At 35.8% G+C, this 13859-nt stretch overlaps 1 protein-coding gene across 4 annotated transcripts in view; it reads left to right on the top strand.

Moving 5' to 3' along the window:
* The window catches only part of PARD3B (par-3 family cell polarity regulator beta), a 1152049-nt gene that overhangs the window by 143855 nt on the left and 994335 nt on the right, over window positions 1-13859 (top strand). For all 4 annotated transcript variants that reach the window (XM_040228721.1, XM_040228723.1, XM_040228724.1 and 1 more), the window contains exon 2: window positions 10457-10558. In XM_040228721.1, coding sequence (XP_040084655.1) covers window positions 10457-10558 — 102 coding nt within the window. The remainder of the gene's footprint in view (window positions 1-10456; window positions 10559-13859) is intronic.

The raw sequence follows: 13859 nt of genomic DNA, 5'->3' as shown, positions 1-13859 counted from the left end.
TCTACTCTTAGATAGCTCTTTGTTGAAGATCTTAGGCTGAGCTTTAATCTACATCTCCGTTTAACTTTGGAGCAGTACAGAAGAGTCAAACCTTTCTTGTACAGAAGAGTCAAACCTTTATTGTATGTAACAGCCTTTTAATTTGAGAGTCTCATAAGGTCGTTTAGATTTCATAAATTCACTCTGTAAAAGCTCAACCAAAGAAAAAGAGGGGGATAAGAAGTTGAGTAATGCATGAGCATTACTTGTATGAGCAACGAGCACCTATCCCAGAGGATGCACGAAATGAAAGAGCTACTCTGTTTTATTTCGCATGTGCTTATGGTAGCGAGTCTATCTCTGGTCTGAGTGTGACTCTAAATACTTAAGATAAGCATTCTCACAGAACATGGTCTCCAATGTAATGCAAATACTTTGGTGCTTAACTGAAAAGACAATAATATGCTTTCGCCCTGGATAAAAAAAAGAAAAAGTAGTGTTAGTCTTACTGAAAGGAGATAGGCTTGTCTCCAACATGATATCTCCCTGAAAGATTCTCAAGGATAATTTTAACCATAAGAGACTTTTTTCCTTATTGAATATCTTTGAGAGCTCAGTGCCTTGTAAACGGTGGTTCTACTGTATTTGAGACAGTGAAATTTTCCCTTTGTTTAAACAAACCTAAATTATGTGTTATGAGAAGGAGTCTGTCTTACCTTCATGACCTATGTAGGTGCTCTCCAGTTTGCTAGTAATTATCTCAAGAAATTTTGAAACATTTCTCTAAATGTGGGGGAACCACTTTAGGATAGGATGAGTTTATTACCTACTCTGTTCTAGACACAGAACCTGTATTATCACAGCCTGAGATGGAGGTAACAGTTTTTCAAAGACTTGTCACACGGTTGGCACATTGAAGCCCATGGTCCACTTAACACCCTCTGTAGGTCTTCGAGGTTTTGAGTAACTGGTGGTCATTGAGTTGCCTGTTCTGTTGGTGGGATAACCTGGCTTCCCCATCTTTTGGGAATACTGCATTTCTTTTATGTGCCTGAGGCTTTGTTTTTAAACTTCTAAGGAAACTTGTTCTAAACAGCTTTTTAGTGATCTGCATTTGTTTATCTGTAGAGATGTCTTGTGCAAAGGAAACCAGTAGGTATTTCAGTTTGAAAAAAATCAGTTTTTGAAGCAAAAAGTTCCTTCCATTTTTATATGAAGTTTTAAAAGTATATCACCCAGAAACATGTACAAATAATTGCAGCCAGCATACACTTCAGGAAATAGAATATTGCCCCAGAAGCCCCTTTGTGTATCTTTCACTCACTGCCCTTCCCCTCTCCAGAGGTAACCAATCTCCTGACTTCAATGTCAATTAATACTGCCTGTTTTTGAGCTTATTATACCTGGAATTGTATGTACTTTTTATGGTATTAGTCCCTTTTGTTTCAATGTAGTGCTGTAAGATCCACTTATATAGTTTTATAAAATTTGAGTTTAGTCTTGTTGACATTTAGTATTCCATTGCATGGACATGGTATTTGTCCATTCTATTGGTGATAGATATTTGGGTTATTTCCAGATTTTTAGGTATTAGGAATAATCCTGCTATGAATGTTCTAATACATGTCTTTTGGTAATTCTGCATATCAATACATTTCTCCTGAATGTATATACCTGGGAGTGGAATAGCTAAACTATATGAATGTTTATATTCAGTTCTTTGCCACGTTTATGTTCAGATACTGCCAGTATTTTCCAAAACAGTTGTATAAATTTATACTCAACATCGTCAGTATCTGAGAATCCCGATTGTCCCAGATCCTCACAATCCTAACCCTAACCTTGTTAATTTGAGCAAGATCAAAATCTTTACATTTTTGAATCTTTCAGTTCATAAAATGCCTCTTTAACTTTTCCCAATATTTTGTGGGTTTTAACATAGAAGATTTATACATGTTTCTTAGACTTATTTCTAAGTATATGATCTTATGGTGCCATTATAATTGTTAGCATTTTAAAAAGTTTTGTTTTTTCTTGCCTTGTTTAGTTACAGGTTTACCTAGTTCACTGAAAAGTTATTGTGAACTGGTGGTGAATAGTCTCATTTGCTTGTGTTGCATACTTTGGAGTGATTATATAATTTTTATCCTTACTCTTCCTTATTCATTTGTTGAATAGCCTTGGTTGGTTTTTGAATTTTAAACCACTTTTGCATTACTGGAATAAATCCCACTTGGTGATTATGTGTCATCCTTTATATACATCACTGAATTTGATTTACTAATGCTTTATTTATTTAAGAGTTACAGATATGTATCCATATGCAAATTTTTTATAATTTTCTTGTAATGTCCTTCTAAAGTGTTGGTATCAGTGTTATGCTGTCCATATAAAATGAGATTGGAAAAGTTTCTTTTCTAGTTTTCAGAAGTATTTTATAAGATTGACACTATTTCTTCTTTAAACCTTAGGAACATTTTCTGTGAAGTAATCTGAGCCTGGCATTTTCTCTATAAGAAAGCTTTAACATAATAGATTAAATTTTAAAATTGGTTTTAATGTACAGTTTCTATTTTTTCTTGAAGTATAGGTGATTTACAATATTTTGTTAATTTAACATGTACAGCAAAGTGATTCAGTTATATACATACTTTTCAGATTCTTTCCCATTATAGGTTATTACAGGGCTTCCCAGGTGTCGCTAGCAGTAAAGAACCTGCCTGCCAGTGCAGGAGACTTAAGAGACACGGGTTGGATCCCTGGAACAGGAAGATCCCCTGGACGAGGGCATGGCAACCCACTCCAGTATTCTTGCCTGGAGAATCCTAGGGCAGTGGAGCCTGGCAGGCTATAGTTAATAAGGTCGCAAAGTGTCAGACATGACTGAAGCAACTGAACACACATCCTTAGGTTATTACAAGATATTGAATGTAGTTTCCTGTGCTATACAGTAAATTCTTGTTTATCTGTTTTATATATAAATGGTGTATATATGTTTATCCCATAATCCTAATTTAACCATCCCCTTTCCCTTTCCCTTTTGGTAATCATAAGTTTTCCATGTCTGTGAGTCTATTTCAGCTTTGTAAATACGTTCATTTGTGTTATCTGTTAGATTCCACATGTAAGTGATGTCTGTTATATGTTGTCTTTCTCTGTCTGACTTACTTTCCTCAGTATGATAATCTCTAGGTCCATCCATTATTGTTGCATGTGGCAATATTTCATTTTTTATGGCTGAGTAGTATTCCATTGTAGATGTATACCATGTCTTTTTTTTAATCCATTCATCTGTCAATGGATATTTAGGTTGCTTCCATGTCTATTGTAAATATTGCTGCTATGAATATTGGGGTACGTTGTCTTTCTAAATTAGAGATTTTGTCTTTTTTGAATATATGCTCAGTAGAGGGATTGCTGGATCATATGGTAACTGTGTTTTTAGTTTTTGAAGGAACCTCCTTACTGTTGTCCAAGTATATATATTTTTTATTGTCTGTATTGGCGAGTTGTACTTTTCAAAGAATTTGTTCACTTTAAACAAATTTGTTCTAAAAATTTGTTCAATTTTATAAATTGTCAGTTTTGGAGGTCTAAAAGTTTTTACAATATCTTCTTTATCTATGAAATCTATGATGGTATTGCTTTTTTCTTTCCTTAGTATGGAAATTCATGTTTTCTCTTTTTTACTTATCAATAATTTTATCAAGCTTTTTATATAACCAACTTTGATTTATATTTGTTAACTCATTGATTATTTTTCTCTTTATTTCCTTCCTTCTGTCTTTGCTGTTCTTTTCTTCCTTCTTGGCTTTTTGTTGTTTTTCAGTCACTAAGTTGTACCCGACTCTTTGTGACACCATGGACTGCAGCATGCCAGGCTACTCTATCCTCCACTGTCTCCTGGAGTTTTCTCAAATTCATGTCCATTGATACTATCTAACCATCCATTCTCTGCCACTCCCCTTCTTCTTTTGCCTTCAATCTTTCCCATTATCAGAGTCTTTTCTAGTGAGTCAGCTCTTTGCATTAGATGGCTAAAGTATTGGAGTCTCAGCTTCAGCATCAGTCCTTCCAATAAGTATTCAGGGTTGATTTCCTTTAGGATTGACTAATTTTATCTCCTTGCAGTCCAAAGAACTCTCAAGAGTCTTCTCCAGCACCACAATTCAAAAGCATCAATTCTTTGGTGCTCAGCTGTCTTTATGGGTCCAATTCTCACATCCATATATGAATACTGGAAAAATGATAAAGCTATAAGGACCTTTGTCAGGGAAGTGATGTCTCTGCTTTTTAATAGGCTGCCTAGGTTTGTCATAGCTTTAGCTTTTCTTTTAGCTTTATCTTTTGCTAATAGTCACAGTAAAGGCCATAACTGTTCCACTGGGCACTGCCTTAGCTGCACCCTATATTTTTATGTTATTTTAATAACTTTTAAGTTAAACTGTTTTCCAAGTCCATTTATTTTTTTAATCTGTTTTATTCAGAACTTTATTTCTTAATTTCCAAATAGCCAGGTCTTTTCTAGATCTCTTTTTGTCATTGATTCCACTGTGATTGGAGTGCAAATTCTGAATAATTCCAGACTTCTGAAATTTGTTATTCCATGTGTACTTGTAAAGAATGTGTTTTCTAGTCTTTTGAGGGTACAGTATTTTGTATATATGTGATATAAATAAGGTCACTTTGTTAACAGATTTATATTTTACTGACCTTTTTGTTTCCTATTAAAAGTCTCCCACTGATTGTGATTTTGTGTGCATGTATGCGGGTGTTTATTATCTATTTTGGCAATGTATGTGTTGCAATTGTATTGGGTACATATATATTTAGCAGTTTTCTTCCAATTGAACTGATCCTTAAATTATTATGAAACGTCCCTTTTTACCTTTAGTAATGTGACTTAGTCTCGTTTATCTGATGTTAGTATGGCTATATCAAGTTTCTGTTGGTAGGGTCATAGATTTTTAAAACTGGCAGTGAATTTACAGATCAGTTGATTCATCTTCACTTTGTGTATAAATTATATGTTAACTGTAATTATGTTATTGAATTCACCAGGTATTTTTACTTGCAACCCAGTCTAAAAACCCTTGGTTCCATCCTAGTTCTCCTGGTTTCTTTGGAAACATACTTGACCAAAGTGGCATCAGCTCACATTCTTTTCCTAATTAGTTTTTTCTCAAGTTTGTGCTTGAATTATCTCAGGAACATGCAGCACTGTTCTGAATTCAGGGCCAGCTTACAAGCTCTGTAGTCAGTGTTACCCTTTCTGTCTTGAAAAAGTTAAAGTTGCTCAGCTGTGTCTGACTCTGCGACCCCATGAACTATACAGTCTATGGAATTCTCTAGGCCAGAATACTGGAGTGGTTAGCCTTTCCCTTCTCCAGGGGATCTTCCCAACCCAGGGATTGAACCCAGGTTTCCCGCATTGCACGTGGATTCTTTACCAATTGAGCTATCAGGAAAGCCCCCCTTCTCTCTTAATTCTTCCCTTTCAAGTATCAGTGCTGCTCTGCTAGCTTTTGCTCAGGTATCATTTCTGGGAATTTTTCTTCCCTACACTGTCTTTGATTGGTTATTCAGAGACTCCTGCTATCTGCCTGTCCTGAATAGTCTTCAGCCCTGCTCTGACTGCTCTGCTTCCTGGGTACATCTGATTCTGGGGCATCTGATTCTCTTCTGGTGTGGGGTAGAATGCAGAGTAACCCCAGAGGATTATGAAAGAAGTAGTTAAAATGTGAATGCACATAAAATTTCCTAACTTTCTATCCAACTTATGATACCTCAAGTTCCCTTTCTGTTCTTTATTCCATTGCTTCCCAAACCTTTAATTTCATGATCATGAACAGTTATGCTCTGAAGCTTCTCTCACTTGTGAAACACTGGACTCACAAAGACTTTGGGGTCTGCCCACTGTGCCCTCTATTCTTTGACCTTCATGTGGTTCCCTGTGCAGAGGCCAGGGAGCCTCCTGGTTCACTGATGGGGCCCAGAGTAATGACAGCTTGCTTGGATCCATTTATTTAGTACATAGAAAAGGGTCTGATTCTCTTCTAAGGTAATTGTGCTTTTTGTTAAGTTCTTTAAAGTATTTTCTATGTTTAAAAAATGCACATTGTCTCTACTATCTCATTAGCATTTGACCTTCAGTAAGTAAGTTCACCTACTGGTGCCTTGCTTTCCTCATCTGTAAAATGCATTATTAGCTATGATGACTATTTTGTTAACTATGTTGAGAGAGAAGCAATTTAACCATACAAAACACGTGGTATCTGTTGGACCTGGCCTATTATTGGCACTAAAACAAATGATCTGCTGTGATGATGAAGATAATGATAAAAACGGTGAAATCTCGTTTTATGGATACATTTCACCAGATTCATGGAGTTAAATTCTACAAGGAAAATTCTAATTTTCCATTAACTTCAGTTAAAGTAGTATTCCATTTCTTGTGTTCCAGTGGCTAAGATTTTTCTTCTGAAAATATGAAGCCACAAAGAACCTAGTTATGTTATTGAGCATGGTAAACACAGCTCACTGATAAACACAGCCCTTCTCTATTCCCTGGCTTTTCCTTCACAGCACTCTTCTCCTCACCTCTGGGCCTTGTGGGCCATGCAGGTTATTTTTGCTCTTCTTGTACCAGAGGCATTTTGCTTAGAAACTCTCCCTTGATCATCAGTATAATCCCAGTGCTTGGTAGTCACAGCATCATAGTATCTGGTTTGTCTGTCAACTCCTGTATGTATTGTAGGTGGAAAATTATTGTTCTTCAAAACATTGGATATTATAAATTTTCTAGGATATGGGGTCAAATTTTATGTCACTGCCCACAGTGAAGAATATTTGCTGCTGTTAATATCAGTGCCTGTTTGAAAGTTTCTACCTCAATCATTAAAAGTACCCAGAAATTGTCTTCTTTCTATAATGCATACATTTTTGTTTTATTTTCCATTTCATCCTTTCAGATTATTTTTAGTTTTCAGATTCCAGTAGGAAATAAGTTAACTGTGTATTATTTTAAAAATGGATAAGATACTATCAGAAGTAAAGGAAACATAATGTATAATACGTTATTTTTCAATACTTTAATGATCCTAGGGGTATAAGTAATATGATTTAGTGAATAGCATGTGTACTAGGGGTATTTTCAAAATAATTGAAAAGTAATACATATTATAAATATTTATGCAATATAAAGGTAGATTAAATGTCACAATTATGAAAAATAGAGTAAACTTTTCCAAGTGATTAATTGGGTGAATGAAGACATATATGTGAACATCTTTTCATGTTTGATCAGTTTTATTCATGATGGTAATAAAACCAAGCAAATGAAGTGCAAAATGTTGACTGTGATGTAATGGTGGAAATTTTTACATGCATAAAGGAGTCAGGTTAAATTTATGGCCTTATGATGGCTATATTGGCTGCTAATATTGTACACACATTCTTAAAATGATCTATAACAACATGGCCAAAATGCCATGGGGACAAAATCACAGTTGGTACATAACTGTGTTGATTTATCTCTCTTGATGTGCAAAATATTAACTCAGACAATTTTCATATAGCTCATTGGCTTTTGTTCAGCATTAGATGTGTGTTTACCATTAGTTTACTCTTTGGGAGTGTATAAAATGGCATTATCAATGTAGAGCAGAGTTAAAATTGCAAAAGAGTCTTTATGTTCTGGCACCATGTTTTTGGCTTGATTTTTTTTTTTTCCCCGATTGAATTTGAATATGTGATTTCAAAAGGTATCAAATTACTGTTTCACTTGATTTAAGTTTGTAAAACTTAAGTTCTGTATTTTTGAATCAAAACCAGAGATAAATGTCTTTGTTTCAACTCCAGTGTCTGACTTTCCAGAAGGTGTTAGATACTCTAGTATGTGAGAGGGAGGCATCCTCCTGGATGCAACAACCCATCTTGCTGCCTCTTGTCTGTTCCCTTTGCCATTGATCAGATCCTGTTCCCTGCTATTTGCTGAGTTTCCCTGGTTTTAATCTAAGTCTTTGGTTTTTCTCTGTAGGCAGGAAGAGAGGTATACTTTAATAACTTCTACCAGCAGTTGTTGGGTTGAGTTGTTTACCTTAGTCTTAGGTGATAAAATCCACTTTTACAAACAGTATGAGAAAAATGCAGACAACTTGATGTCTGATTTAAATAATTGAATATAAAACAACTCTTTAGTTTTTTTAAATCAGCAAGTTTCATCTACAGAGCTGTAATATATCAAAAACCAACTCAATGGAAGTAATGGAAATGAACATTTTTTTTTTTGGTAAGAGGAATATTTTTATAATGAAAAATGCAATATTGTATAGATTTTAGCTAGAAGTTCTATGTAGATTTGGAGAAATACATTGCTTGTAGCATGGTGAAAGTGAAAGTTGCTCAGTTATGTCTGACTCTTTGCAACCCCATGGACTATACAGTCCATGGAATTCTCCAGGCCAGAATACTGGACTGGGTAGCCTTTCCCTTCTCCAGGGGATCTTCCCAACCCAGGGATCAAACCCTAGTCTCCCGCATTGCAGGTAGATTCTTACCAGCTGAGCCACCAGGGATGCCCTTGTAGCATAGTCATACCAAAAAGGTAGAAGTCTCAAAGATCATGGGGCAGTTTTATTTTGCTCTTTTATATATAATCCAGTGGCCATTACATATGGCATTTTGTCTGCCACAGTATCTTCCCTATTTAGAATCTAGTGTATCGTACTTAGCTTTTATAGCACAATTAGCCTTGAGTTGTCAAAGCTCTTTGATCGAAGAATCTGAGGTAAGGATGTCTTTCTTACCTGGTTGTGTAATCACTGCTTATATCTTTGTGATCTCTATCTGGCAAAATAGAATTGGGCTGTTTCCTAATAAATCATTCATGTTTCCACACTATAAGTCTAGTAATAGAAGCAAAAAAAAAAAATCTATTTGGCGTTCCTCTTTAGATACTCTATAGAAAACTTAATTTTGAAGTTTTGAAAGATTATCCAAGGAAGATTCCTTCAGATTTTTTAAGCCTATAACTTTATCAAGTTGACTTACTGAAAAGCTATGTATTGAGTCACATATCAGTAGCCCTCCAAATAGATGCTTTAAAAAATTGTTTAGTAGTTATGCCCTTGACTTTTATCAGGGTCAGCTAAAGAGAAGGCTATATAGCAACCACTTCTATTGGTTTTTGTGAAACTGCAATTGAATTCTGTGGGCTATGTTAGGGCTTACCCTTTACAAAGATTCATGTCATAAAGGCTTAGAGCTTTAGCTTAGAAGAATTCCTATGTCTTCTCACAAACTGGTATCCATTTCTTTAGTGGATAATGGGTGCTCATAGCTCAAAAGTTACCCACACTGAGGGCCTTTCTAAGCATCACAGAACCAAATTGATTATGCCTTGAGTATTTTGGTAAAAACTATTTATTAATGTTTTTCTTAATTGATTGGTTCTTGTTCATATTGTTATAATGGATAACTACTATATCATTTCCAGAAACAGGTGGTATAGAAGTAACGGACCCGAATCAGAGCAGAGTGTCTAGCTACATATCCAATTGGGAAAGTAATTCCTGAAGCCTTACAGTCTGAAGCAATTTTTTATAAAAACAATACTTGGAAATCCCCTAAATCACCACCCCAATTCGGCGAGCGCTCCTTCCTGCATTTGACTGTGAACACGGTTCTAGTTTCTCCCATGCTTTGGGGATTGAAAGTCAGTGCTGGAGCTCTCGTTTCAGATGCCATTGCCAGTTTCAGAGTTGAGGGTATGTGCACAGCACAGAGATGTGAAAAGTTGAAAAGGATTTTGGTCATCTCACTGCAATTGTGTACTTGAGATGATAGCTGTTACCATCACAGATGTCTAACTTTTGATTTTTTCCTACAGCTTTAAGATCTCAGTTTCAGAAAGTACTTTTGAGAAGATCTTTCTTTTCCTGATTATTCTCGAGATTATCTGGTATTAGTTACTCAGTCGTGTCTGACTCTTTGTGACCCCATCGACTGTAGCCCATGGCTACTCTGTCCATGGGATTTCTCAGGCAAGAATATTGGAGTGGGTAGCCATTCCCTTTTCCAGAGGATCTTCCCAACCCAGGAATCGAACCTGGGTCTCCTGCATTGCAGGCGACTCTTTTCCATCTGAGCCACCAGGGAAGCCCTGGGTATTACCTAAATCAAAGGTTATTCAAAATTCCTTGAATATGCTGTACAAATGGCTAGGGCAACTTATTTTTCCATTGCATTTATCTTCCTGGAAAACTGTTAAAACATGTATACTTTGATTTACTGACTTAAACAGGATAATCATGCCACAGATATACAGATAAACAGATAACATTTGTGTTAGGTGTTTAAAAGTTTTATTATTGCTAGAGTGTATTTTTAATGAGTCTATTTTTAAAATTAAAATGCATTTTATCTTTTATTATAAAAAAAGCTTTAGTTATGAACGTTCTTGGTTGTCCTCCCGCAGGATCCTGCCTACTGGGTGAAGATTCATCACTTAGAATACACAGATGGAGGAATCCTGGATCCAGATGATGTCTTGGCAGATGTTGTTGAAGACAAAGATAAGGTAGGTGCCTCGAAAAGTGTTCTAAGTCGTTTTCCTCTATAGAGCCACATGTTTTCCTAGAGACTGAGATCCTTAACAAACTCAGGTGTCAATTATTGTTAAAAGGTACCATCTGTTCGATTTTTACCTAAACAGCCCATAAATCAAAGTTCATCATCAGATGCTTAGAAAAACTTTGTCAAGGTTTGGGAATCTGTTCATGGTGGCCTAATTAGCAAACACTTCATTCCCAAGAGTTCCTGATATGCTTCAGTAAATTAGTGTCAGGCTCTGAAGCTGTTGTGATTCTCATTGTCATTGCTGGCTCTGAAGTTTATTTGTGGCCTTTGCTAAATATTCAACTTAATGCTTGGGATTTGCGTGTGGTTCAAAGGAGAGCCTACAGTGGGGAGCAAAGTCTTATGAAGAACTATGGTGAAGATTGTTCTTAAAGTAGCTGGCAAGCAACTGTCTTGAGTGGTAGTCTTTGTCTTTATTGCTAAAGTGAAAAACACTGACTTGAATCTTTCAAAAAGTTTAAACATGTTTTGCCACATATGTGGAAATAATCCCACTGCAAATATCTTATTTTAATGGGATGATTCTTCTGATGCTAAACTGAAAAAGGTATAAACTATTCAAATGGGATACGCTGGCTTACTGCTGTGAAAATTTATTTATTTATTTTTTATTATATCTGTTTTGGGCTCCTGTGATTAATGGCTAATGTGTTCTCCAGACTTGAACTGCAGCTTTCCGTAAGATCCTTACTTCTAATTTTCTTCTGCTGTGCATCCTTAGTGCTCTTAGTACTAGGCTAATTGAAGTCTGTAAACATGTTTCTCTGTATTGTTTTTATGTCAAGGGTAGGGGTGTATGTGTGTTTTAATCAACTAGACTGGAATATAAATAACTGCTTTATTGAACTTGTATTACATTTGCATTTTCCTTTTCCATAAGATTTTTTTGTCCTGTTGAAATTTACATTAGTCTTTGCATACATTATATGCATTTATTTTCCCTGTTTTCTGTTGGCTTTCAACACTCTTTTGCTTTGCATTTTAATTAGCTGTTTCCTATGAAACTTACCTCCCTAAATGATTGTAAGCTCCTAGAGGACGTGGACTGAGAGATTTTTAACTCCTTTTTGTTTCTTGTATTAATAATATCTGGTGCACTGTTTTATCCAGACTTGATTCTCAAAGAACACGTTTGAATTTGGGCAGAAAAGACTTTTTTCTTTACAGCTGACTCTTGCTGTATGTGATTTTGATGCACACTTCTTATTGTTTGGTCTCATGGTAAATAATAAAGTGGTATTTACCTTGATACATAAGAGGAGGATTTTCACTTCTGTTTTTCCCCTTTTTTGCTTTTTTTTTTCTCTACATCTTCTTTCTTCTTTCCAAATACTCTAGATACTTGGGTGGTTTATTAATGAAAAAGGTCTTCCCATTTCAAATTTCACTGATGTCCTCTGTATTAAAATGAAAAGCTGAAATGCGGCAAGTTTAAGAAGAGCCAGAAGAAAATGTCTCACCCCAGCCTCATCCAGGAGCTCATTACAGGCAGGGTGAACCCATGACCCATGCAGGGAAATCATTTGTCCTGTGGACCTCCGTCCTTTTCGAGAATTGTTTTTAACTGTCTTGGCATTGCACTTTTAAACCATAATCCATTTGCTAGACATAGAAACAGCTTTATAATCTGTTTTAAAAGGACTACATCACTATTACTAAATAAGGTAGAAAAGTGAGATAACCAGTTAAAATCCCAGCAGAGAATTAGTACTATTTGGGTACAAGTTTACTCTTTACTTTAATCTACTTTAACATTGCTATGTGAAACCTAATTGTTATTTTTCTGCAGAGTTGATGAAAATTTACACTTTTGATATTGCCAAAAATAATTGCATTCCCTTTTCTTTAAAAAAAAATGATAGAAGTGAAAAAGACAGCATTATTATTTTTTCTTTCTGACATTCTCTCTGCAATCTTAAAATTTCCTTACAACCCAGTTGTCCAGTGTGGAAAGAAGTCTCTGCCAGACTTGTTAACCTTTCCTTTCTGTCATTTTAGATTAAGCAGTATTTATAAATGTTATTTGTGGATATTTAATGACGTTTCAAATTTACCCAAGATCCTTTGAGACAGTACTGAGCTTGGATAAAACTGCAGTTCTACTGTTTTTTAAGTTGATTACTGCCGGGGTCCAGCCCCGGTGGATCCAGGGAATTCGAAGGTGGGGACGGCGTCGGCGTCTTTGGAAAAATACATATTTAATTACAGATATAGAGAGAGATTAGAAACGGATAGTGTAGTAGGAGATTTAGTGGAGAAAAGAGGCTGAATTCAGCCAGAGAAACAGGAGCAAGAAAGAAGCGACATGGTGGAATCAGTCTTTCCGGAAACTGATCCGATTTCTTTATTTTTGGGTTTGCTTATATATCTTTTGTTACACATAGGGATGAATACAGAGTCACGCAGGGGTCAGCAGTCCTGACCTTTATCAAAATCAGGTGCTTCACATAAATGTATAATGAAAAAAGGTCTTATCTCTGGCCATGAGTGAGACCTGCTGACTTTCTATGGTCCTTTCTTTCTGATAACCAAAAACCTTATTTCCTCCAAGGGTGTTTTTTCTTAAACCAGGCACCACCCTCCAGATAAAGTTGCATTCCTATAGGGTGAGGGTGTAGTGAGTTACAATCAAGAAAGGAATTTATTTAACCCGAGGTTAACAGGATTAATCTTAAAGGTTAATACCTATCTCTCCTATATGCTTAAAGGTTAATACTTATCTCTCCTATATGTTAGTTATATTCATTATAAGGGCAGGGAATATGGAGATTTAGCAGCAAACATCAGCCCAACAAATGAAAATGCATTTACCAGTGTTCCCCTTAAGATCTATTTAGTCTTAAGATAGTGATAAAGTTACATTTTTACATAACAAGGACACAGTGATTTATAACAAAGCACAGCGATCTATTACAAAAGAGAAAATCCATTAAGTCAAGAAGTCTAGTATTGCTAACATCAAAAACTACTATATTTCCTTTTCTATATTCCAAATACATTGATTAATATATTCCCAGGTGCCTAAGGATATGGAGGCCTGGCGGCAATCATTGACTCAAAGAGAAGAAAAAGCCCTATGCTAATTAAGACTCTCAAAATACTCCAAAACTCTCTGTGCTGTTTATGGTTGAGAGGTAGTAAACAATCATGTGCATAGTGGCAGGAGTATGGATAATCCTGTCACACAAGCTAGTCTGTCAGCAGAGAGGTTTGACCTGAGACATCCTTGTCCCACCCAGAGC

The sequence above is a fragment of the Oryx dammah genome, unplaced genomic scaffold, assembly GCF_014754425.2.
Source record: "Oryx dammah isolate SB20612 unplaced genomic scaffold, SCBI_Odam_1.1 HiC_scaffold_27, whole genome shotgun sequence".
Classification (NCBI taxonomy): domain Eukaryota; kingdom Metazoa; phylum Chordata; class Mammalia; order Artiodactyla; family Bovidae; genus Oryx; species Oryx dammah.
This window is presented reverse-complemented; position numbering and strand designations above follow the sequence as displayed.